Raw genomic sequence first — 27,549 nt, forward strand, 5'->3', positions numbered from 1 at the left:
GAAAGGGTGATTTCCATGTTCTAAAACTACAATTTACCAATGGCCTCATTTGTTTATTGGGGCCGTAACTGCTTGTCACTGGCACTTCACCATCCCTTGTAGCTCTCAATGCCCTGTGAAATATCATGTGTCTTTCTGTGGACTGTCAATCCCACTGTCCACTCCAATGACCCTGTTATGAACATAGCAGGACACACAGCAGGTATTCCAAAATCACCTGGTGAATGAATGAGGCCATTAAAGGCTCACTTACATCTTTTTTTTTTTCATTTATTTTTATTAGTTGGAGGCTAATTACTTTACAATATTGTAGTGGTTTTTGTCATACATTGACATGAATCAGCCATGGATTTACATGTATTCCCCATCCTGATCCCCCCTCCCACCTCCCTCTCTACCCGATCCCTCTGGGCATCTTACATCTTTAATCTTACCAAGTATCTGCTGACCCATGAGTCAAATATTAATCTCAAATCTATGTAGAATCTATGATTAACCACTGATAAATAAGAATTATACTAAAAACATTATTAGCCTCTTTTCAAATTACATCTGTTTTCATCTCAGAGATCACAGGGACTTTTAAGGAAAAAGCTACATTCACTGCCTAAGTTTTCAAGTTCATGGTAACCATTAAGATATGTGTTATGACAACCACAAAAACACCTGCCTGTCCAAACTCTAATTTCATTATTAAAACAACGATTTGAATTGCATAGCCTTTATGGGTAAGATGCACACATTTATCTCCGCTAATTACTGTGTATTTTGTTGACTTTTAAAGATTTAAAATGATAGCCCTATAGTCATTTGATTGCTGCTTCAAACTGAAGTCAAGAATTTAAATTCTCAAATCTCACAAAGGACCCAAATATTTTGAGTTTTTAAATACTCTGATATGTAGCTGCACATCTGTTTTGTTTTGTTCAGAGGGGAAAACCTAGGGTCATGGAGAATCTCATTAAAATCCAGACTTGGGCATTTTCAGAACCAGAGACACAAACAACCCACACAAAACACTCTAGGCCCTAAGACAGCACCCTGCCCAGGGAGCAGAGCTGTACCTGGGGGTCCATCCTGAGGAAGGTGTGAGGGCCTCTGCTGCTTAAGGTCGATCTCTTAAAGGTTTTGCTGTGATAAAAGTGGTAGTAATCTTCCAGGTTTCCAATCTGCAAAACAAGAAGCAGGATACCACCAATCAGTATGGTCTTACCAAACCCTGCCTCTCAGAACACCTCCCCCTCCTCTGAGAGACCCATCCTGGCCCCAGAATGAGAATACCGTCCGTGATGCTCCCCCACTCACAACTCTGCCACAGATTCAAGGTCTGTGAATGTCAACTCAGAGACCCCTTTCTGGATAAACACTAGGTGGTATTTCCGATGAAGTACATGCTCCCCAGATCTTGCAGTGAGTTCGTATCATTTAAAGTTTGTATTACCATGGCCAAGTTATTTTAGACAAGAATTCATGTTCATTTTGGGTTAAGCATCCCTGAAGCAGCTCAGTTCAGTGTCAAGTCAGGTCTAAGTCTACACCAAACACTCATTTATAAACAAACCCCATGCTCTCTGCCCCCCCCTCCCCCGGGTACACTGAGACATCTAAGAATGAACGTCCGCTCCCAAGTGCAGCAAGGAGCCAAGGCAAACACGCAGCCCCATCTGCTTGGGGACTGTGGAAAGGTCAGCTGAGAACACCCGAGTCCCAGGGTGTCCAGGCTCTCGGCCAGCAGCGGTCTATCAGGGTGGATTTCAGCTTGAGAGCCGGAGGGGACGCGGCAGGCTGCTCCTGCACCTTTTCCCGCCATCCCAGCCCCAACCTGTCTCGTGTCTCACAACCCTGGAGCATTAGGACACTGTACTCAGGAGACCTGCCTCTCCTCCTAAATTCCACTGGCTGCTGGAAACAGCTGGCTGGTCACGACCCCTGAGCAGAGCCTTGTCACTGAAGATGGAGCAAATGCTACACAGACTCTCAGGCTGCCCTCCTCAGGCTGAACCATCCTAGTTTCTCTTCCAGCTCCTGATGAGAGGGTGGATTTAAGACAGACTGTCCTCTGCAGCAGTCAGATGTCATGGTGATGAGCCTGGTTTCAGCCAGACAGGGCTCGTCCAAACCTTGCCCATTCCCTTCACTGCCCACGATTCTGTGATCCTGAGCAAGATTCCCCTCCTGCAAATCTCAGCTCTTTACATGTACAGTGGGGATAAAACTACATACCTCAAGAACTTGTTTAAGCAGGACTAACATCCACCCAATTCACCATGACCTTCCACTGCCCCTCTTCCTGCTCACAGACACTGCATCTATCCAGTGCAAAGGACAGGACCAGGCAGAGACCTAAAGGGACATGGAGATGCTGAACAGCCATTTTCATGTCTTTCCACAAGAAGATTGAGCAGGTGTCTACAGAGAGGGTCTTGCTTGACTGTACCATTCACCCTCATATCCAGAAAACCCAGCAGTCTGGCTGCATCCTGCTTTTCAGTTTCCAGAGACACCACTTGTCCTTGAAATAAAGAACCTCCTTGCTTGCTTGCTCCAGGGTGTTTCAGTTGTTTTTAAGCACAGAACAGTGAACACCATAACAGCTGTGAAAGTTAGCCAGTTATAGTCTATATGGTGTCTGCCTAGTTTAGTGCCTTGAACACAGTTGCTGTTCAGGAAATCCTGGCTGTATTAGGAGCTGGAATTCCCACCCTGGCTCCTCTCCAAGGCTCCTTCAATCCCTCCCTGGGCCTGGGACGCACCTTGACTCAGCCTTACCTGCTGGGGAATCTGGGCTTCAGACCCTCTCTAAGTCTTAGTCTCCTTGTGAGAACAGGAACCACTACCTTTGAGATTTGTTCCAAGACATTCCCTCTCCCCTCTCCCCTCACTATACACACATACATACATGCATACATACATACACCACACACACACACACCACTTATACACATGCACTCACACACACACACACCACACACACATACATTGCACACACCACACACCCACTACACATACACTGCACACACATACAATACATACACCATACATACACACATATCACACATACATAGCACACACACACACACACATACCACACACACCACACATGAACTTTCCTGGAGGCTCAGTGGCATCCACCTGCCAACGCAGGAGATCTGGGTTCAAACCCTGGGTCAGGAAGATCCCCTAGAGAAGGAAATGGTAAGCCACTCCAGTATTCTTGCCTGGAGAATCCCATGGACAGAGGAGCCCAGTGGGCTACAGTCTGTAGGATCACAAAGAGCTGGACACCACTGAGTGACTAAACAACAACAACAATACACGCACCCATACACATACACAGAGTCAGGCACAGCTCTTCATATATAAAGAGCCAGCAAAGTACCTGGCAGGCAGTAAGTGCTCTACACATGGTCTTCTGCAATTATGACTCTTGGTTCATTTTCTAATTCAAGCATTTTTCAACCATCATGAACCTCATTATTTCTGCCCTGTTTTGCACAGACGCACTCTTATTTCTCCTCCTACAGTTAACAGCTCACTTTTTCACCAAAGTTAGTTGTTATGTCTGTCAAAGGGCTCCTCCTAGAGCAAGCTAAGCTATTATTTAACAATAATGCAGCTTTAACTTACAGCAATGTTTAAGCCACATGTTTGCTTATAAGCAGCCACCATCCCTGGGAGATGTATCACAACTTTGGGTCTTTTAACTCCAGGTGTTCAAATCAATTTTCACTCGGGACATGGAGAAACTAAGAGCTGAATCCAATGTGCTGGCAAGGGGAAGGATTAATTTCAGAGCTGCCAACTCTAAGCACCGGGCTTCTCAGGTAGAAAGGTGGTAAAGAATCCGCCTGTCAATGCACAAGAGACGCAGGTTCAATCCCTGGTTTGGGAAGATCCCCTGGAGGAGGAAATGGCAACCCACTCCAGTATTCTTGCCTGGAAAATTCCATCGACAGAGGAGTCTGGTGAGCTATAGTCCATGGGGTTGCAAAGTTCACGGGGTCACAAAGAGACAGACACAACTAAGCACGCATGCATAGACCTGAAGTAGGCCCGTGTCAGGGTAGCCCTGGATGCCACTCAGGGCAGCACCTGGCCCTAGAGCAGCTCAGCCTCACTGCAAAGGGCAGTACCTAGGCTGTGCAGGCCGGTGATGCTGCTCCCGTCCAGCTCCACCCTGAGCAGGGCTCAGAGGGCCATTCCTGTTGAGCAATTTCAGGGAAGAACAGATGGCTCCCATGATGCTAACCAGACAAACTGCCCCGGGGGCAGCAACAGGCAATGCCACATCTGTTTTGGGAACTCATCTGCAGCCCAGTATAGACAATAAAGGTCTGGGTAAGGTGCAGGGGAGAAGGGGACACCAGTCGAGGACACCCTCCCATCCTAACAACGCCAGGTGCAGAAGCTGGAATCTGATTCAGGAAACAGGGAAGTGAGTCAGGTCGCTGGCTACTGGGGACTCTGACAGTTGCCACCCATATCCTCCCAGGATTCTTTGTGCATCTGTATACCCTCTGGGCCCTCCTGGAGCAGGGTGCAGGCATGGGGAGCAGAACTCGTCCTTCCTTGAGATGAAAGATTTGTGAACAGGCAAACAGAGGGCAGACAGAGCATGGGACAGCCTGACCCTGGAGAGACTGTGAGGGCAGGAAGAGGGAGGAGGGAGAAGGCAGGGCCAGATGCTGAAGAGGGAGTCCTGACACTGGGAGAGGCCCTGGCACCACCCTCGCCTGGATGGACGTGACATCCTGAAGCCCAAGGACATGCCATGTGGTCAACCACGTCTTGACCCACTCAAAAGCGGCAGTGAGCCAAGGACAGACCACAGGCAAATGATCTATCTCCTGCTTATTGTGTTAGCTTTTTAAATTGTGGTAAAACAGACAGAGAGCTTTCCAGGTGGCGCTACTGGTAAAGAACCAACCTGCCAATGCGGGAGACGTAAGAAACACAGGTTTGATCCCTGGGTCGGGAAGATCCCCTGGAAGAGGAAATGGCAACCCACTCCAGTATTCTTGCCTGGAGAATCTCATGGACAGAGGAGCCTAGTGGGCTACAGTCCATGGGGTTGCAAAGAGTCGGACACAACTGAAGTGACTTAGCACACAGAACAGACATAACATTTACCACTGTCACAGTGTTTAAGTATCTATAGTTCAGGACACCAGGCACATTCACACTGTCATGCAATCATCACCATCATCATCTTGGGAACCTTCTCATCTTCCCAAACTGAAACCCTGCCCTCATTACCTGTGAACTCCCACCCTCTGGGCCCTCTTGGAGCAGTGTGCGGGCATGGGGAATAGAAACCGTCCTTCCTCGTGATGAAAGATTTGCGAACAGGCGAACAGAGGGCAGACAGGGCACGGAACATCTGCTCTGTCTCTGTGAACCTGACAACTCTGGCTGTCTCAGGGGAACCACTGGCCCTTCAGTAATGGGTTTGCTGCCCTAACATGATGTCCAGGTTCACCCCTGTTTTGCCACAGGTGTCAGAACTCCCTCTGTCTTTCAGGCTGACCCACACTCTATGGTGGGCATTCACTATCATCGCTTGTCTATTAGCCCACTGATGGGCACTTGGGCTGCTTCCACCTCCTGACTGCTGTGAACGGTGCTGCTCTGAGTGTAGTGTGTAGTGTCTGTTGGTGACCCTGCTTTCCATCCTAGGACGTACACACAGCTCCTGTTTCTGTAAGTAAAGCTTCCCTGGGGACCCTGCCCACACATGGGCCCCCACACCATGATGCCGAGCCCAGTGGCTGCCACAGGTACCCTTTGCCCCCTCACCTAGAACAGACCATGTGTGGACCTTACAGAGAAGGCCTGCCAACCTGAAACTCTAGCATTTACTGCAGGGTGTGTCTGGGGTGGGGGTCCACCAGTCTGAGGCCAGACCACCAGTCCCCATACCAAGGGGTTCTGCTTAGGAGGTCAGTGCCTTCAGTATCTTATCTAGTCACGGAGCTGCTTTCCTCTCCAGGCACCATCCTTGTCCAGTGACCTGGTCACTCCCATCTGACTCACGCTCCCCAACATCAGGACTGGTTAGGAGTATGAGGCTTCCAAGATGGGAAGAAAGAAAGGATCAAGAGCTAGCAGAGCAGGAAGCTCTGCTTCCCTTCATGTCCCTGCCTGAAGTGGGACGTGGCCCAGCGTGGATGATGAGGCATTTACCACGTGGCTGTTTCCTACCCCTTGAATCGCACCCTGCCCCCTCACTCAGTGACCTTCCCCACCTGGATTACGCCCTCCCCCTCAGGGCACTGTCCCTCAAGCTTGCCAGGGCCTTCATGAAATAGGAGGACGGGAGGGCAAGACACTGGGGATGTGGCCACTGGCTGGGGTAAACACAGGGACAGTTGACTGCCCCTGGCCTCACAGGTAGGAGTCAGAGAAGAGCCACAGAGATGGCCCCACTTCACAGATGGAAAAATTGAAGCCGAAGAGACTAAGCCCAGCATTACGTTCAGACTCTCCCCACTGTGCCCGACAAACAGGCGACAACCTCACACAGAATGACACCCAGGCACACAGGTTAGGGCTCAGGATCACTGCAGCCTCAGGGCCAGACTGACAAGAGGTGGAGTCAGAAGAGCAGACAGAGAAATGGCGGGGGCAGGGGGCACAAAAGACACCTTAAATGCAGCGTGATCCCATGGATAAGAAGAGGCCCTTGTATTCACTTGATTTCTGCACTGACATTAATGTGGGCACTTGTCCCAGCTCCACAGCCCCGTCGTCCCGGACACTGTGCCCCGGCTGCCACGCCTGCCCATGTTCTGCACACCACCTCCCTGGCCAGTGGCTGAGCCACCTGCTCGACTGACTCAGAGGCGGCGGCTGCTGCAGAACCCTGCTGCCCAAGTGCCAAGGGAGTCTTCTCTTCTTCCTCTCTTCCCATTCTCTCCAGCTGCTGACCAGCCCTTGCTGGCACTGAGCCCCCAGAACCTCAATCCACTCTGCCTCAGTGAGTCTAATCTCCAGTCTGTGAGGTGTTTTTTTGTTAAGTTTTTTTTTTCTTTTGGCGGGGGTGGGTGGGTGTTGGTCACAACATAACATTTTTGTAAGTGCTTTCCTCTTTCTCATCTGTGTTATTTCCACGATGGGTTAATCAGAGCTGTTCTCAGCCTACCACACCCGCCAGAAAATGAACAATCCACTGAGTGTGTGAGGCCCACGTCTCTTCACTCAACACTGGTATGTAATTATACACATTAGTTGATAAAATTGGTAACATCATTAAAACCCTGGCTAAGTATTCTAAGCCAGAACACTGGAAGAAATGGGATCAAAGAACCCAAAGTGAAGAGTTGGCTGTGGTTTCCAACCGGGACCCTCCATGAGGCACTTTGGAAACTAGTTTTACATGTACTCAGTGCAAAATACAGACAGTAAACAGGCACAAAAAGAGCAGGGAACAGCAAGTCCTGTCTTCTCCTTCTCTGTGCAGTTCCTGGGGCCCCTGATTTTTGCTGGGGCTCCTGGTTCAGAACAGGGCAGCCCCCTGTCCCAGGCCTCCAGCTGAGACAACACAACCTGAGCCTCACAGCAGCCTTACAAGGCAGGTGCCATCTTCACTTTCATGGTGTAGATGGGGAGATGGAGGTTCTGAGTGGTTCAGAACAGCCCCCTCACTGCAGGCAGCACAGTCAGGAGGTGAATCCGAGTTCACGTCCCTAACCATCACCCTTCTGCCTCTGGAAGTATCTGCAGTGCTATTGTCATGGTGACCCCACTCACCCCATATGGTCCCTGGCAATACATTGTTCACAGCAGCCCAGGGCCTCGTGGGGCTCACTCTCCTTCCTACCAGTGCAGGAACCTGGAGACAGACCATTGTGGCCCATGCATACCTCTGATGGGTGTATTTGTGGATGGCCGGGCATGGAAATGGGTGCCTGTGTATTTATGTACGTACATATGTAGATGTATGACTGTATGTGTGCACAGATGTGAGAATGTGTATATATACATGCATGTTGTACATTCAGATTTGTGTGTACTTACATTTGGTGACTACAGTAATGAAATCAGAAGACGCTTGCTCCTTGCAAGGAAAGCTTTGACAAACCTGGACAGCATACTAAAAAGCAAAGACATCACATCACTTTGCTAACAAAGGTCCATGTAGTCAAAGCTATGCTTTTTCCAGTAGTCATGTATGGATGTGAGAGTTGAACCATAAAGAAGGCTGAGCGCCAAAAAATTGATGCTTTCCAACTGTGGTACTGGAGAAGATTCCTGAGTGTCCCTTGGACTGCAGGGAGAGCAAACCAGTCAATACTATAGGCAATCAACCTTGAATATTCACTGGAAGGACTGATGCTGAAGGTCCAATTCTTTGGCCACCAGATGCAAGGGCCAACTCAGTGGAAAAGACCCTGATGTTGCAAAAGATTGATGTTGCAGGAGAACGGGACAATAGAGGATGAGATGGTTAGATAGGATCACTAACTCAATGAACATGAATTTGAGCAAACTCTGGGAGATGGTGAATGACAGGGAAGCCTGGCGTGCAAACAGGAAGAAACTCGCTGTGGCTGGGCCTGCCCCCACATGGAGGTCCTGGTCGTCGAGGTCTGAACCACCTCCAAGAGGCACTGAGCTACAGCCAAGGATCGTGCCCCACCCCGAGGACAGCTCTTCCTAGGAGAAGGCCCCTCCACTTCTTGCCTGGCCCTTCCCTACTGGCCCCACCAGACTCCCTGCCCCACTCAGCATGCTGAGCTGGGAAGGCTGTGCCAACCCCCACAATCAGAGCATCACCCTGAACTCAGCATCATCTTGCTGTCCTCACCCTCACCAGACCCCTCCTCCTGAGGAGTCCCTCCTCTGGGTGAAGGTACCACCATCCTCCCAGGCATCTGTCACCAAGCCCTCTGAGAATGACAGCCTGAAGGCTTCTCAAGTCTGGCGGCTCCCTGTCGCCCCCACCATGAGGCAGGGCCCTACTGCCTCCTGGCCTCCATTATGGTCTCTACCATACCGCCATCCCCGCCTCATGGAGGAGCAGAAGCCTATGGGCCCCTCACAGGGCACACACACGTCTCCATGACCAAGCCAGGTCAGCTCTCCCTCTGGCACAGGCCTGGCCTCACCAGCATCACCCCTGTCCTCTAGCGATGCTGCTGTGTATGAGGGACCCTTGGTTGCTTTCACACCCCCAAGCCTGCTCATGCCAGCCATCTCACACCAAGTCTACCTCCTGCTCTTGATTTTAACTATCATCTCAGCTGTCATGGCCTCCAGGAAGCCCTCCTGGACCTTCCAGGGCCAAGTGTGCCTACATGTGCCCACTACAGCCCATCTTTGGTCCCTCCCTCCAAGATAAGTTCCTCAAAGGCAGGAACTGTCATCTGTATAACCCACAGGCACTGGCCGTATCTGGTACACAGCAGGAGGTCAGGAAATGTTTGGTGAAATGAACAGACCTTGAGTCACACTGGAAGGACATACATCTTCCTGTCCACACACACAGAGCTGTCCAGTGCGGTGGTGACCAAGACCTCAGGCCTCCCAGCTATCTGGCCTTTGGGCTCTCTAGCCCCCTTCCCAGGACAGTCCTGAGGCTGTGGATGCAGGCAGACCACTCACCAGCTGAGTTGGCTGGGTGAGGCCCAAGCTGGCTCCTCTAATGTCCGTTCTAAGGGTTGCGGGGCTGGGAGGCAGGTGGTGGCGCTCCATGGAGAGGAAGCATCCAGGGACCACAGGTTGGGGCAGGGGCGGGGGGGGAGGCGCGGCAACAGCTTGAAGGGGCAAGGGCCAAGTGTAATGGGGAGAGAGGCCTGGGCTGGAGTGTTTACAGGAAGAGCCCCTCCGATCCTGCTTTTTCCATCAGTGTGAGCATGGCTAGCTTCATGTCACCTCCCTGTTTATGCAAGGCAGGTGTGAGGTGGGCGGGATCCGGGGTGCTGCCAGGGGGGCGCACCCTGCCTTCCCAGAGGAAAAGGAGATGACTTGGTGGTTTCTGCAGAGCTTCGAGAACAGAGAAGGAGGGCCCTGAGTCATTCATCAAGTCTGCTGTGCAGCAAAGTCATTGATGAGGGTGCTGGGTCCACCCCAGATGACATTCCATGGCTCCAAAGGCCCACCATCCACTCAGGCCTCCAATGGCCATCGTGACCTCAGACACTCAGACGCAGGTGCAGGACTGTCGGACTGTGAGGCAGGGAGGCTGGTCAAGCACACACTCTGCTCTGTCCCTGGCCGCCCCGCCTCCTCCCAGCACCGTGGAATCTGCCTTAGGGAACAGCTGATAAGTGGTCGTGCCATGTCAAACCTCAAGGATGCAGAAACCAATGGACTGCAGATGAGGCTTCTGACTTTGCAAGAAAATATTCAGTTTATCACTCCCGGAGCTGCCCCTGGCTGGAAACAGATGTTCTGAGCCCGGCTGCTCACAGCTGTAGTGGGCTGGCCGCCGGGCCGCCGGGTCCGCATCTCCCAGGGGCCCCAGCTCTGAGAGAGGCGTCTGTGTTTGAAAGTCTCAGGCGTCAGAGTTCAGTTATATAATGTTACTGATCCCAGTTGGTCTGCTCAAGAAAAACATAACTAATTAGAGCCTATAAAAACCTACACACCAAATTAATCTGGCCTTGCGCTGGTGACTTCCGCCTAAAGAAAGTCATAAACAGAGATGGCCACTGAACCTATATTTAGCCAGCACTGGGTTACCTGGTATTTATAATGAAGGAAGTCCAGAGAGAGAGAATGGACAAGTTGTTGTTACTTTTAAAAGCGTTTTTAAAAAATCCTGCTTCCCATTTTGGTCACAGAGACACACAGCGACACTCTGTTACTGCAGTAATTACAATTCTGACCCAAGTTAAGGTTATTGCACAATTTTCTAGTCTGCTCAAATTGCTTTCCTCAACACGCATCCACCCAAAGCATGTCATTAAGCTGCTCGACTTCCTACAAATTCCTGAAAAACCATTAATTTTTACTTAACAGACTTCATTTTCTTTTCCCTGAAGTCACCAAGCTGAATGGTCTTGCTTCAGATGAGGACAGTCAATGCACAGATCAAGCTACACCTTTTACATCCACAGAAAGACATCTGAAAAACTACACGGCCTTTCTGAAGATTTTCATCTTAAACCCTTTACTGCTTAAAGGGGTCTTTATGACTTCCAGAATTAGTCATTTATCCCATTTCTAAGCTCGACCACCCCCCAACCTCCATGAATCTGATTTGATGTGAGGGTGAGGTTGGGTTCACCCCATGTCCCTGCTGCCTGCAAACTGCTCTTCAGTGTGTGGTCTCCACAGGGGAGAGGGATCCCCAACTGGGAGGCAGTGGGCAGGTCAAGAACAGGGACCTGCTGGAAGCCAGCATCCTGATCCTGCCTCAACTCCTGCAAGTTTCCAGCACCTCACTGGCAACTACTGGCGAATGTGGGCCCCGTTGTGTGGCCCGCCTGCAACCACTTGCCGCTGCAGGTAGCCCACGATCCTTGTGACAGGGGACTGGGCTCTCCTCATGCTAGTACATGCCTTTTTCTTGCTGAGCACGGAAGACGTATGGGGACAGCCTCACCCCAGAGGGTCCCATCTCCAGGCAAGAGAGCCTGGGACAGACACGCCCAGACTGCCCTCAGCAGAGAGCACCTTGGCATGTGAGTGGAGAAGATGATACCACCAACCTTCAGCGCAATGGCCACACAGCACTCAGGGTGGTGTGGGGTTGGGGGGTGGTCCATGCTGGGATGCCCTGAGCAAAAAAACTGGGGAAGGCCCACCTGGTCCTACTGGCCCCCTCCTGGGCTCCCCAGAAAGAAGAGCCAGCACCAAGCTGCAGCCTACGGTTACCTGTTGGAGGCGGATGAGAAGGCTACAAGATTTGATAAAGAAGATTTCTGTCCTTATGAGAGAAATGTTTAAGACTCAAAGTTTAATATCTGAAACTCTCACTTGAGAGGAATTATCCTAAGGGAAATTAAAAAGTGTTTTGAAGAAATTAATCTTTAAAATATTCACTTTAAAAATACACTGCTTCAATACCCCAAAGAAGAGAAAGCAGGGATTTCAACAGACATTTGAACAGTAACGCTCACAGTAGCCAAGAGAAGGGGGCACCTCCAGTGCCTGCGGATGGATGGAGCGATAACAAGGTACAGTCCATGCCCACAGGGACTATCAGTCAGTCTCAAAAAGGAAGGCAGCTCTGACATCTGCGATATCATGGGTGAACCTCAAGGACTTGACGCTCAATGAGACAAGATGCACACAGGACAATCCTGTGTGACCCCACGAAGGCAGTGGACGAGTCACAATCACAGAGACAGTGACAGTGGGAGTCAGGGGCCAGGGGAGGGACAGAGTTTCATTTCTGGAAGATGAGAATGTTCTGGAAATGATGGGGGTGATGGTTGTGCCACAATGTGAGTGTACTTGATGTCACTGAACAGTCAGTTAAAAATGGTTACGATGGTAAATTTTATTATGTGTATTTTACTGCAATTACAGAAAAAATGTCTCCTCTACATTCTTGTCCCACCTTTCCTAAAATTGACTTGTCTCTGGGGTCACTCTGGGTGCTGGGCACCCCTAGCCCCAGTGACAGCAGCACTGGAGGCTGGAGGAGGGGAGGTGCAACCCGCCTGGGACAGGACAGAGCCCAGCAACACTGCCCAGCCGTGATTACTAACTACTCTGGGCTCCAGGCCACTCATCTCAGTTCTGCATCCCTCTCTATTACATGGTTTTCCCTAAAAGGAAAAAAGACATCAGGGAGGAGACAGCCATGCCCAAGAAGACAGCCCACGTTCATCTGATCCAATATCCCTTAACTCCTGATGCCTGTCCTTGGGGGTCTGCTGACCAGGCAGCCCAGGCCCATCCTGGAAGCTGGCCTCTTGGCAGGTGGGGGAATGGGGGCTGACCACGCTCAGACATGAGGCTTGTATTTCACAGAGCTAAGAAACCTTTAGTACAAGCACATGAGTGCATGCTCAGTCACTTTAGTCGTGCCTGACTCTGCAACCTTATGTAGTGTAGTCTGCCAGGCTCCTCCGTCCATGGGATTCTCCAGGCAAGAATACTGGAGGGGGATGCCATGCTGTCCTCCAGGGGATCTTTCCAACCCAGGGATCAAACCTGTGTCTCCTGCACTGCAGGTGGTTTCTTTACCTCTGAATCACCGGGGAAGCCTTCAGCAAAAGCACGAGTGCCCAAACTCGACAGCGTGCACTGCAAGCACACAGGAAGAGAGCCATGCACTGTCGTTTGGCTTCAGGACTCAACCCCACACCTGTGACTCACAGAGAAGAGTCCCCTGGGGGATGTAGCTGCCCCAGCTCCACCAACACCCACCTGGACTGCCCTTTCCCACCACACAGCAAGTCCTGGTTTATAAACTAAAGCAGGGTCTCATGTGGCTCTCCCCATCGGGCCTTTTGCTGTGGTGCTGTGACTGTTCATGCAGCTGCGGCATCTCGGGTCAGAGGCCATGGGGGCCGCCCGTCTGTGCCCTGGTCGGACTCCACTCTCTGAGGAGGCGCTGGGCCAGCATCTCTCGGTCCCTTTCATGCTAACATGATGGTTTATGGGGTGTGCGGCCATAAAAAATCCCAACAGAACTTTCATATTCAAAGTAAAACTTCAAAAGCACTCATTTATAGGCAAGAAGTCAGTGTGTAAAAGGAAAGAGAGAGGAAACAGATCACCCTGTTCTGTCTGCCCTCACCTCCGCCCACAATTCACAAAGTTGACACACACGACCGTCTGCCAGCGACTCACAAGCAGGGCTAAGGATGCCCTCCCACCACGGCATCCCGTGTTCACTATGCCCGGGACACCCACGCAGCTGCCGTGCACCTGTCCGCTCACACCTCTACTCTCTCCACAAGGCTCCAGGCAGGTCTCAAGCTGGGTCCCGGTGTCTGGGACCTGCCTCTGGGAGGAGATCCACAGAAGTGAGCAGCTCAGGACAGGTGAGGGAGGCCCAGTGGAGGTCCTTCTGCAAGGCTGGCACGCAGATCATAGACTCTGAGCAACAGGTGGCCCGATGCTTCTACAGAGGAAAGGGGCCTGTGCTTTGAGAGGCTGGCATCCTGCTAGTGGAAAAACGGGGCAAGATGGGGCCAGGGTAGGGAGGTGATGGCAAAGGGACTCTGGTCATTGCCTAGCATGGAACTCGGGGTAGGGGAGACTCCACGCAGTGACTGCAGCCTTGGAGTCAGGGACCTGGAGCTAAGTGTCAGGTCCTCCATTTCATTGAAGATACCCCAGGCAAGTTCCTTAATTTCTCTTTGCTGTCATTTCCCTTACTAGGCAGCAAGGATGACAGTACCCCTTCCTAACCTCCCACCCCACCCCACGGTTGCTGGGAGGATAAATGAAGCAGGACACACATGAGATGTCTGCCCAGGGCCTGACACAGGGCAGGCTGTTGTTCAAGGAGCTTTTTCCCTATTATTTCTGTAAGAAGTAATATGCATCTCACTTTGGAGGGAAAATGGATTGCAACAAAGTCAGTCACAAAGCCAGATAACAAATCCCACTTGCTCTTTAATTTCAATTAAAAACACACACATATTTCTTTATCAGTAGTCCCTGTGGAGAAAACATTCCCACCTCGACAGAGCCAACAAAGCCAGGGTGAACAGTGCCCCACCCCCTGGCCAGGCCTGCACCGGGCGCTGGGGACTGGCAGGGCTGGGACCACACTGCCCACCCCATCTGGCCATCCTCAGGGTGTTTCAGGTCCCTGAGAGAGACTTCCTTCTTGTTCCTTTTTTATCCACGTGTAGAGAATGAGGTTGCAATATACAATTGATTCTAGGTTGAGTCACTTTTTTCAGCTCTGTGAGGTGAATTCATGCCTCTGTCATCACTCATGTTACCAAGTCTGTAAGACAAACTCTTTCTGAGTGAGGTGCGCTCATTAGTTCTGTGAGGTTCTGTCTGATTTATGGTCCCTCACTGGAGCCAAGAACTGGCACCTCCACACTCTCATTGGCAGACAGATGGCACATCCCCTGAGTGGGAACAGGGTGCCCAGAGATTGAACCCTTGTGCCCCCAGACCCAGCAGCTTCTCTTCTGGAGCCAGATCAGCAGCAAGGACCTGCCCCTCCCAGAGGATGATGGGCAAATCCTCTCAGAGGATGATGCCCAGCCCCACTGGGGAAGAAAGCCAAGCTGAGGCACAGAGTGCATCTGTCCTGAGACCTGACAGGATCTAACATGACCCTTCGGGTCACACTCCCTCTTTGCCTCTCTGTGGGGAAGGGACCAGCTCTCCTATTTTTCAAGAGAAGCTGACGGAGGGCCTTGGGATCAACACATACACACTAATACATAAAACAGATAAATAACAAGGACCTGCACCATTGCATAGGGAACTATATCAATGTCTTGTATTATAAAGGAAAAGAATCTGAATATATATATATATATTATATATGCTATAAGTAATATATATAATATAAATATTAAAAGTGAATCACCTTGCTATATAGCTGAAACTAATACAATATTGTAAATTAACTATTGTTGTTGTCTTTTAGTCATTCAGTCTTGTCCAACTCATTGTGATTCTGTGGACTGTACCTTGTATACTTCAACTAAAAAATTAAAAATTATAAAAAAGTAGGTAGCACTGAATTTATTGTTCCTATCAATAAGTTGAAGTATAATGTTCAACTTAAAAATGCAACTCTTACAATACTTTATAACTTTTTAATTTTAAAAATTATTTAATAATTTTTAAATTTTATAATAAACTTTGTAATAATAAAACTCATCTAAAAAAGATGCTGGAAACAAATTTCTACCTGAAATATCCCCAAATTTAATTTTTTTACATTTTTATTTTATATTGGTGTATAGTTGATTTATATGCTGTATTAATTAGTTTGAGGTGTACTGCAAAGAGATTCAGATATAACCATACACAGACACACACACGTATCTATTCTTTTTCAAATTCTTTTCCCATTTAGGTTATTACAGAATATTGAGCAGAGTTCCTCCCAATGTTTAAATGTTAGTAACTAGTTAGTAATTATTCTAATTTTCTGAAACCATTCTAGATAAAATAAAATATAGCCGGGGGGCTGCATGCACCCCTGGGCCCTTCTAGAGACCACCCCCCACCTCTGGGGCCTGCTCTCCTCTGTTCTCGCAGCGCTACTCCTCTCAGGGCATCTCCTCATGAGCAACAGGCCCAGCAGCCTAGAGTGAGCCCCCGTAGGCTCTTACTGTGTTTCTCCCCAGTGACAAGGTCAGAGTCTCACACAGCCCCTACTAAGTCCTCTCACTGAACCCTTGGGAATCCCTATTATTGTTTTTAAATGAGGGAATTTCCTGGTGGTTCATTAGTTTTAACAGACACAGATTTTCAGTTTTGCCACAGGAGGATTTCTGTCAGTATACCCAATGCCACTGAAATGTCCACTGAAAAATGGTGAAAATGGTGCATTTTATGTTGCACGTATTTTTACCGTAAGTGATCACTTTTTTAAAAAGCCTCAAACAAACAAACAAAACACTCCTCCATCCATGTGGTGTATCTGTATACCATGTTTTAGTCTCATCTTAGCTGAAAGCTCCCACTTGCCTGGGAGCGCCCAGTCAGCAGTGTGTCCTGGTTTCTCAGTCCTGGTGTCCAGCCTAAGTGTTCACGGCTCTCCCTTTCACCTCAGAAACATGAGAGTTGGACAGTCAGCAGTATGAACATGGGCAGCCTCCCAGGACAGGACGCTTCCGGGAGCTTTCCCCCTACCCAGGTCCACCGACCCGCCACCCCTGTGCTCCCAGGGTGGCCATCATCAAGGGGCTCCCCCTCCTCTTTCCTTACCACTGTGCCACTGACAGAGGACTTTGATGACCTGATAAACAACCCTCTTGACACCCTGGCCTTAGAACTCCCCTCATCTCTCCCAGACACTCCACAATTCCAACCACAGTGGGCATGTCCCTGCCAGGCCCCCACACCCAAATCCCTCCTCACCACAGCTCTCCCCACCCGTCCACCACAACCTGGATGCTCCTGGTCACTGGCCCACCTGCCCCACCTGGTCCTCTGGGGCTGCTGTTCCAATCACTGCCCTCAGACGACCTCTGGCGACTCCTGCCTTTCCAGCCCCCTGACCATGTGGTCAGGCTGTCACCTCAGGAGACCCTGAGCACTACCAGGCGTCCCAGTAACCAGAGCACACGCCCCAGAGCCAGACTCCACCAGCTCAGCCCTCGGCTGCCTTCCTTCTGTGGGCCCCTCTGACCCCACAGACAACTCTCCCCTGCCTCTCTTCTGTGAAGGGCCTTGCCCAAACTCTCTGGTGCTGGCCCCTCCTCTCTGCCCTCCCTCAGAGGCTACACCACTCTGTGGCCTTGTCCCACCGCTATCCATGCTGCTCCCTCATCCAGGCCCTCCTCCTCCATCAGATAGGATCCTCCTCATCCTCTGGGGCCAGCCCAAACCTGTTCCTCCTGGACATTCCCCAGACTGCAGAAGCCATGAGGCACAGCAAAATCCCCAGAGAACAGGACAAAAAGGCAACAGAGACAGAGGGTCCAGAGGACCCAGAACTCCATCCCAACAACAGAGGACAACACTCTTTCCAGACACACAGGACCTTATCAAAACCTGATCCAGGACCAGGGCTAGAAGCAGGTTCCCCACAGCAACAGAAAACTGATTTCCAAGACAACACAGTGTCTTATGGCAGTGGAATTAAGAGCAACATCAGTAAGGTGAAGAGGGAGTCAAAAAATCCACACACTCAGAAATTAACCAACATGTTCATATGACTCGTGGGTCAAAGAAAACATCATAATGGGAATTTAAAAATGCATAGAACGGCATGAGTGAAAATACTACATACAACAACTTTATAAGCATCAGTGAATAAGGCAGTGGAAGGGAAATGTATTACCTTAGGTACTCATATTAGAAGTAGACATACTGAAAATTCATGAGATTAAGAGTCTAACTAAAACCATTGTTTAACTAAATAAATAAACCACGGGAGAAAATAATAAAGTTAGGAGCAAAATTCTGCAAAAAGAGAAAGTAAATTTATAATAAAGAGAATAAACAAGGCCAAAATCTAGGAAGAAAGGCAAACTCACAGCAATATCAATAGAGAAAAACTGAGAGATTCTGCACAAAGAAGTGATGTTGTAAATGAAAGGAGACATGTAACTACAAATAAAGCAGAGAATTTAAAAATAATAAAGAAGCACTATGAATGATGTTAAGCTAACAAATTTGAAAATGTAAATAATATAAGCAAGTCCCTGGATGTCAGACTTTCCATTAAAGAAACAGAAGCAGTAGTTAAAAAAATGTTTTCTATTACACAAACAGGCCTACACAGTTTTATGAGTAAGTTCTACCAAAATCAAGGTGTGAATCATCTCAGTCTACCATGAACTTTTCCAGAGAATAGAAAAAGAGTAAAATTTTGTAAGGCCAGAAAATCTTTACTATTCAAACAAGGACAGTACAAGAAAGGAATATATCATGGGTTCATTTTTTTTAATGAATACAGAAGCAAACTTTTAACTAGAATATTAGAAAGCCAAACTGAGTAAAGCATAAACAAGATAATCCACTGTGACCATGTTTAGATTATCTGAGAAATGCAAGGGTATTTTAACATTAGAAAATCAATAAACATAATCATTACATGAACAAGATTAAAGGAGATGCAGGAGAACTTTTGCTAAAATTCAACACCCATATGATAAGAAGCTCTTAGCAAGTTAGAAAGAGAAAGGAAATTTCTTAACCTGGTAAAAAGCTATCTACAAAAACAAATAGCAAATATCCATCTTAACAGGGAAATATTGAAAGCATTCCCAATTACTAGAAAGAATAAGGGAGTTTACAGCAAGGCGGTTGGATATAAGAACAATATTTTTAAAAAGTCAACTGGGTGATTGTTTTTAGCAACAACTGATAGAAAACTTAAGGTACCATACATTTAACAAAAAAATGTGCAATTCCTATATATAGAAAATTTAAGGTATCCATACACTGAACAATGGTGTGATCACTTACCTAGAGCCAGATATCTTGGAGTGCAAAGTTAAGTAGGCCTTAAGAAGCAACACTACAAACAAAGCAATTGGAGGTGATGGAATTCCAGTTGAGTTATTTCAAATCCTAAAAGATGATGCTGTTAAACTGCTGCACTCAATATGCCAGCAAATTTAGAAAACTCAGCAGTGACTACAGGACTGGAAAAGCTCAGTTTTCATTCCAATCCCAAAGGGCAATGCCAAAGAATGTTCAAACTATCGCATAACTGCACTCACCTCACATGCTAGCAAAGTAATGCTCAAATTCTCCAAGCCAGGCTTCAACAGTATGTGAATCAAGAACTTCCAGATGTTCAAGCTGGATTTAGAAAAGGCAGAGGAAGCAGAGATCAAATTGCCAACATCAGTTGGATCATAGAAAAAGCTAGAGAATTCCAGAAAAAATATCTACTTCTGCTTCATTGGGTAGGCTAAAGCTTTTGACTCTGTGGATCACAACAAACTGTGGAAAATTCTTCAAGAGATAGGAATACCAGACCATCTTGCCTGCCTCCTGAGAAAACTGTATGCAGGTCAAGAAGCAACAGTTAGAACCGGACGTGGAACAACGGACTGGTTCCAAATTGGAAAGGAGTATGTCAAGGCGGTACATTGTCACTCTGCTTATTTAACGTATATGCAGAGTACATGATGTGAAATACTGGGCTGGAGGAAGCACAAGCTGGAATCAAGATTGCCGGGAGAAATACCAATAACCTCATATATGCAGATGACACCACCCTTATAGCAGAAAGTGAAGAGGAACAAAGAGCCTCTTGATGAGGGTGAAAGAGTGTGAAAAAGCTGGCTTAAAACTCAACATTCACAAAACTAAGATAATGGCATCCAGTCCCATCACTTGATGGCAAATGGATGAGAAACAATGGAAACAGTAACAGACTTTATTTTCTTGGGCTCCAAAATCATTGTGGACAGTGACTGTAGCCATGAAATTAAAAAGACACTTGCTCCTTGGAAGAAAAGCAATGACAAACCTAGACAGTGTATTAAAAAGCAGAGACATTACTTTGCCAACAAAGGTCCATATAGTTAAAGCTATGGTTTTTTCCAGTAGTCATATATGGATGTGAGAGTTGGACCATAAAGAAGGCTGAGCGCCGAAGAATTGATGCTTTTGAACTGTGGTGTTGGAGAAGACTCTTGAGAGTCCCTTGGACTGCAAGATCCAACCAGTCAATCCAAAAGGAAATCAACCCTGAATATTCATTGGAAGGACCGATGCCGAAGCCGAAGCTCCAATACTTTGGCCATCTGATGTGAAGAGTCAACTCATTAGAAAAGACCCTGATGCTGGGAAAGACTGAAGACAAGAGGAGAAGGGGACGACAGAGGATGAGATTGTTCAGATGGCATCACTGACTCTACGCACATGAGTTTGAGCAAGCTCCAGGAGATGGTGAAGGACAGGAAAGCCTAGTGTACTGCAGTCCATGGGGTTGCAAAGAGTCGGACACAACTGAGGAACTGAACAATACACTGAACAAAAGAATGTAAGTCATATATATAGAAAGTTACAAAACTTTGCTAATAGACATTAAAGGAGACTTAAATAAACAGACATACCATGTTCATGGACAGGAAGACCCCATATCAGAAAGACATAATAACCACATCCAACAGATTTATATATTATATAAAAGTTCTGGCAAATTTCAAACAGGATTTATTTGTTTTGTGGAACTTGTCAAATTGATTCAAACTCAATATGTTAGACCAACAGCCCAAGAATAGCCTAGATATTCCTGGAAAAAGAAAAGACATCAAGCTTTATTATAAGGCTTCAGCAAGAAAGGTGATGAGGCACTGGGTCAGGGACAGACACATTAACCCAGGGAACAGAAAAGAGACAAATCCATGCAAATACTGAATTTGATTTATCAGAAATATCAATTAAAATGAGGGACTTAGAAACTGATGGTGCTTGGAAATTTATACGGGACTGGGTGGAGGGAGTTAAATCCCTTCTTCACATCAAAAGCAAGTTCAAGCCAGAGTAAGTATTTAAGTGTGAGACATCAAACCAAAGTTTTTAGAACTTACAGGAATGGGCCAGATATCTTCCGTTTAACTCACTACATCTCCTTTCCAACCTCCTCCACCTGGCTCTCTGCTCCAGGAACAAGGACTGTGTCAGCGAGCTCTGAGCCCTCTGGCTGAGGGTGCGGTTTGGTCTTGGAAAACCCTGGGAAGGGAGCAGAGGGGGGATGGAGGAGAGTAAACATGGCTGAGCTACTCCCCTGGCTCTCTCTGTAGGGTCTCCTAAGCTTGCTGTGTCTCCCTGGAAGTTGTGGCTCTTCTCAAGGTACTTGATTAAAGCCATCTCTCCTCCTAGGCTCCATCACTTCCTACTCTTATCCCTTTGGGTCCGTGGGATAAAAGCAATTCTGTTGTTAACAGTCCCCGGTGGTTTCTCTGAACTCTGCCCACACCTAGGAAAAGGTGAGTCTATCAATTTACCCTCCTCCCAGTACCCTAATTTCTCCTGCTGAGATCCTGACTCATAAAGCAATCCTTACTGCAAGTGATCCTAAAATAGTCCCTCAAAAGGGGATCCTGGGATTGGGCTATGTATACATTCCTGGAGTACTGAGACAACCACCTTGCTGGGACTGGGTGTGTGCACGTGTAGGACTCAGGGTAATCCACGGCACTGGGTTACATGCAAATCCAGAGCATCCGTGATTACACATACTGATACATGAGATGAAGTGCAGGAGGTGCATGGGGCCTGGGGGGAACAGGTGCCTGGCAACCTGACAACTGTGACTGCAAAGCCTGTAAAGTCATGTGGATTCTGCTATGGCCTTAGAGAGCACATGGTGGGGAAGGGAGGAAAGAGGGGAATTAAAAGCTATAAATCAGTAATTAAGAACACACATGGGGAACCAGCAGGCCACTGTGGCACCCCAGAGTGCAACTTTAAGGTTCCAGAGTCAAAAAGAAAAAAAAAAAATCACAATGCACAACACTCTGAAATAACAATTGGGAAGGGTAGTGGGAAGAAGTGGGCCCAGCAGACACACTGGTCACAACTAGACCTGACTTCACTCATCTACTGAAGCAGCCCTCCCACCAGTGTGAGCAAAAGGTGTGTCCCTGTGCAGAAAGCCTCACAGGGGGGCCTTTCCTCCTCTGGACCCAGCCCACACCCCTGCCCCGACATCCATCAATGAGATGGGCCCCGGAGGTCATGGAGCTGCCCTGGGGGAGGCATTGTGCACCCGCAGAGTCTGCACACAGACAGCAGGCCGAGGGAACGTAAACTGCCCAGACAGGCCAGACAAACGGACACGATGCTTTCCCCACACCGGGACCTGTAACATGTAACTCAGACATGCAGGGCGTGTTTACAGGCACCGAGACTAGCCAATCAGCATCAAGAGAGAACCAAAGCTGATGGCTGATGGCTGGGGAGGTCAGGGTGCTGGAACTAAGGACACCCATGGGGCAGTGGCTCTCCAGACTCACGGACACTGGGTCCCCAGGGAATGGGGGAGGGGCTCACACATCCAACAGCCAGGCCCGCCTCAGAGGTTTTCATCTCCATCTCCAAAAGGGTCGTCCCTGCTGCTGTTGGTGTCAGTGGGTAAAAGTGAAGGGCTCAGTCTCCTGGAAACTGCTCACCAAGGGGTAAGAGCGTGCTTGGGGGCAGGGCAGCATCCCTTACAGGCTCAAGGTAGCTGTCCTCTCTGTCTGGCAGGTGACAGGGCTGCTCCACCCCACCACCTCTCAGTGGGAACCAAGGATTCTGAAGTCAAGGCAGGTGACAGACACAGCTGACAGAGGCCAGGAGGGGGTGAGGTGATGACAGAGGTGGCGTGAACCCAGGAAAAGAGGGGCAGCCCCTTGATATGTGGAAGCTGAAGCCCACTGAGCCACTGTGCCCCATGCAGTAGAGTCCCCAGGATCTCAGTGCCCAGACCCAGAGCCCCCCGGCGACCACAGGAACTGCCTTCGGGGTGGACTGGACAAGAGCAGCTGGCATGAGTGAGGGCCTTCCGCCATGCCCTCAGACCCTTCTCGGGTCAGGGTACACTGGGGACACCCAGACCTTCCGGTGGACATCAGACTCAAGCTCTGCATCCGCACTGGTCCCACATCCCTGAAATACCACCCTGGCCCACAGGATCTGCCTTGAACTGACAGAACCTTCCATGTGTTCTGGTATGTCCTGTCCAAGGACTGGGTCCACCTGAAAGCGTGTCCAGTGCCCCCGAGGGACGTCTCTGGGGTGATGGGATGGCAACATTCTGTTCTATTCTGTTCATGGACTGGGTCTGCCTGACAGTGAGTCCAGTGCCCCCGAGGGACCTCCTGGTTCACTTCCCAGCTACAGAACACAGAGCCCAGCACACGTGCCAGGGAATGATGACACACCCTGACCTGCTCTGGGGTGCTGGGATGGGGCTATTCTAAAGGAAAGGCCACAGAGCCGTCTGCTGCCCTCTGCGACACTGGCGGAGAGCATGGGAGAGACTGCTGACCTCGGGTACAGAGGGGCTTCTTCAACAAGAGCACAGGAAGCACTCCCCCTGACGACCGGCATCACCAGGGCAGGAGGGAGAAACTGGGAAGACTCTATCACAAGGTGCCTGCACTAACTTTCAAGTGGCACAGGGCTATTTGAAGGTGGACATAAACTAGTTTACAGTATATATAGTGAACTCTAAGGAAATCTCTAAAAAAAAATACTTTAAAGAATTATAATTGATGTGTTATGTGAGGAAATAAAACAGAATCATTAAGATGCTCCATTATAATTAGAGGAGGTATAAAAAGCAGGAAGAAGAACAAATGATATTAAGTCAATGATATCAGCAATGATTTTAAATGTGAATGGCCTAAATATACCAATTAAAAGACAGAGAATGAAAGAATGGACAAAAAAAAAAAAAACCCACCTTTGTGCTGCAAAGGGCACCACTAAGAAAATGTAAATACACAGAATGGGAGGAAGTAATTGCAAATAACATAGCTGGTAAGGGACTTGTGTCTAAAATATGCAATAATAAAAGACAAAACAATTATAAGTGGACAAATGATCTCAGCAGATATTTCTCTGAAGAAGACATGCAAGAGGCCAAAAGCCCATGGAAAGATGCTCAACAGTATCAGCTATCAGGAAAATGCAAACCACAACCACAACAGCACTAGGATGGGTACAATACAAAAGAAGGATGATAGCAAGTATTGTTGATGAGACTGTGGACAAACTGGAAAACTCATACACTGCTGGAGAGATTGTAAAGTGACAGAGCTACTTTAGAAAGCAATCCAGTGGCTTCTCAATAGGTCAAAGAGAGCTACCACATGACCCAGCAATTCCACTCTTCCGTATAACCCTAAGGGAGTAAAAGCATAGCTCCACACAAAACTTACATACAAACGTCCACAGCAGCATTACTCACAAGAGCCAAAAGAGCAGAACAAAAATAACCTCAATGTCCATCAACTGACAGACAAATAAAATATCCAGATACTGGCATATACAAACAGAGGAATATTTGGAATATTATTTGGAAATAAAAAGAATAAAGTACTGGAACATACTCAAATGAGTGAATCTTAAAAGCATGCTATGGCAGTGGTCTCCAACTCCCAGGCTATGGACTAGTACCCATCTGTGGCCTGTTAGGAAGCAGGCTGCACAGGAGGAGGTCAGCAGCAAACCAGCGAAGCATCGTCTGTATTTACAGCCACTCCCCATCACTCGCATGACCACCTAAGCTCCGCCTCCTGTCAGATCAGTGGTGGCAGTAGATTCTTACAGGAGTATGAAGCCTGCTATGAACTGCGCATGTGAAGCATCTAGGTTGCTTGCTCCTTATGAGAATCTTAACACCTGATGATCTGAGATGGAGCTGAGGCAGTGATGCTAGTGCTGGGGAGCAGTTACAAATACAGATTATCATTAGCAGAGAGGTCTGATGAGTCTACCTGTGTTGACAAGACAACACTTGTTTCTGTGTGAGATTTTTTTCAGGAGGATGTGCAGGTGAATGGGTTATGTGCACTTTTGTTGCCAATCAACATCACAGTTGCAGAACTATTTAAGCCTCTAAATGTTCACGTATCAGGAACACTGAGTTGGTCATTTTGTGTCTGTATATGCTCAGATGGAGCAGCTGCCATGACTGAATGTCTTCTGGGTTTCACTACTCGTGTCAAAGAGGTTGCTTCTGAATGTGAGTCTCCACAGTGTGGAGAGATTTCTTTTAGAAAAGCAGCTCCCACTGGCAGCACATTTCAGTGACACAGAATGGGTCACAAAACTTGCTTACTTCTGTGACATATTCAACCTGCTCAACTAACTCAATCTATCACTTCAGGGAAGAATGACAACTATGCTCAAGCCGGCAGATGAAGCGACTGCATCAAAGCCAAACTGGAATTATGGGGGCGATGAGTGAACATTGGGACTTTTGACCTTTCCAACAGTAGCAGAGATTTTGAAAGAGACTAAGAGTTTGAGCCTTATTTTCCAACCATGAAAGACCCCCAGACTGAGAATGAATGAATCTGCCACCCACCTGTGAATAAGCCAGATGAACTGACTTTATCTGTGCTAGAAGATCAACTGCTTGAGATCACAAATGACAGTGGCCTAAAAAGTATGTTTGAGACAACTTCAAATCTCCATACATTCTGGATTAAAGTCAAGGCAGAATATCCTGAGATTGCACAAAAGTATTGAAAAGCTTGCTTCCATTTCCAGTATCCCATCTTTGTGAAGCAGGGTTTTCTGCAGTGACAGCAACCAACACGAGATTCCAGAGAAGACATAAGCAACACATTTGGGGTGTCACTGTCTCCTGTCACTCCCAGATGGGACCATCCAGGTGCAGGAGAACAAGCTCAGGGCTCCCACTGATTCTGCACTATGGTGAGTGGTACAATTATTTCATTATATATCATAATGTAGTAATAATAGAAACAAAGTGCACAATAAATGTAATGTGCTGGAATCATCCCAAAACCATACTCCCCTTCCTCAGTCACTGGAAAACTTGTCGTCCATTAAACCTGTCCCTGCTGCCAAAAAGGTTGGAGACCATTGTGCTAAGGGAAAGAAGTCAGTCACAAAAAAGACCACACACTCTATCATTCCATCGTGTGAAATGTCCAGAGTAAGCAACTCTGTAGAGACAGAAAGTAGATTAGTTGATGCTTAGGACTGGGGCAGCCAGGGCATGATGAGGCATGGCAGCCAGTGGGTGTGGGGTTTCTTTCTGCGGTGATGAAATGCTCTAGACCTGATTGTAGTGATGGTAGCACAACTCTATGAATACACTAACAAAAAAAAAATGAACTGTACATTTTAAACAGGTAAGTTATATGGCTCATGAATTATATCTTCATAAAACTGCTATAAAAAAGAGAAAAGACTGATGCATACAATTATGTAACAGTTAATTTTCCTATTTAATCAGAAGACACACAAGATTTTTTTAAAAATTCACAAACTTGGAAATGCTATTTCCTACACTTGTAACTGGCAAAGCATTGGTATGCAGTATACACAAATCCAGTCATCCCAATTCTAGGCACATGCTCCAGAGAAACCCTGACATACACGAACCAGAGGGCATGCACAGGGCTGTTCTAGCAACCATGTTCTTAGGAGAAATCACATTCATTTATTGCTGGGAGAAGGACACGCACATGATGATTTGGGGGCTGAAGAATATTGTAGAGAGGTGAAATGAACCACAGCTATGCTGGGGCTATGGCTACAATGTAGCTGAGCCTTAGAAACTTGATGTTAGTGAAAAGAAAAGAAAAAAGAAAGTCCCAGAACACCACACATGGTATATCACTTCTTGTTGCTGTTGTTTAGTCGCTCAGTCATATCCTGCGACCCCATGGACTGCAGCACGCCTGGCTTTCCTGTTCTTCACCATCTCACAGAGTTTGCTCAAATTCATGTCCATCGTGTGTCGCTGATGCCATCCAACCATCTCATCCTGTGTCTCCCCTTTCTCCTCCTGCCTTCAATCTTTCCCAACATCAGCATCTTTTCCAATGAGTCAGCTCTTCGCATCAGGTGGCCTAAAGTACTGGAGCTTCAGCTTTTACAGAGTTCAAAAGCAAAATGAAGCAAGGTACAGTCTAAGCATACCTACACCTGTGACACATGTACTGTTTGGACAGTGGTTACCCTGTGGGGCTGGAGAGGTGTGGGCAGGGTGGGGTTAAATTAATTAAACAAGCAGGCCATTAGGCTGAGGTGGCTCTACTGCCTTAGCAGCCCACGTAAGCAAACCAAACCCAAGCCTGTAAATGCCTCAAGGTTAAGAAATCAGAACCTAAGGGCAGCCAATCAGGATCAGCTAACTAAGCTTTCCCAAATAAGGCAGCCGTTGAAGCAACAGCCAATCAGATCACTTCCTCACTTTGCTTCTCCTTCTCCTTTATAAAAGTCTTGCTCCTGTGTTCACACGGCACTAATATCCACTTCCAATTTGGTGCTGCCTGATTCAAACTGATT

The 27,549-nt window shown here is 47.9% G+C and overlaps 1 protein-coding gene across 2 annotated transcripts in view; it reads right to left on the reverse strand.

Annotated features, from left to right (window-relative positions):
• Positions 1-27,549, reverse strand: part of PCSK6 (proprotein convertase subtilisin/kexin type 6) — a 167,341-nt gene that overhangs the window by 118,246 nt on the left and 21,546 nt on the right. For both annotated transcript variants that reach the window (XM_070477663.1, XM_020911825.2), the window contains exon 2: positions 1,065-1,169. In XM_070477663.1, coding sequence (XP_070333764.1) covers positions 1,065-1,169 — 105 coding nt within the window. The remainder of the gene's footprint in view (positions 1-1,064; positions 1,170-27,549) is intronic.

Source organism: Odocoileus virginianus, chromosome 16 (genome assembly GCF_023699985.2).
Source record: "Odocoileus virginianus isolate 20LAN1187 ecotype Illinois chromosome 16, Ovbor_1.2, whole genome shotgun sequence".
NCBI classification, from domain to species: Eukaryota; Metazoa; Chordata; class Mammalia; order Artiodactyla; family Cervidae; genus Odocoileus; species Odocoileus virginianus.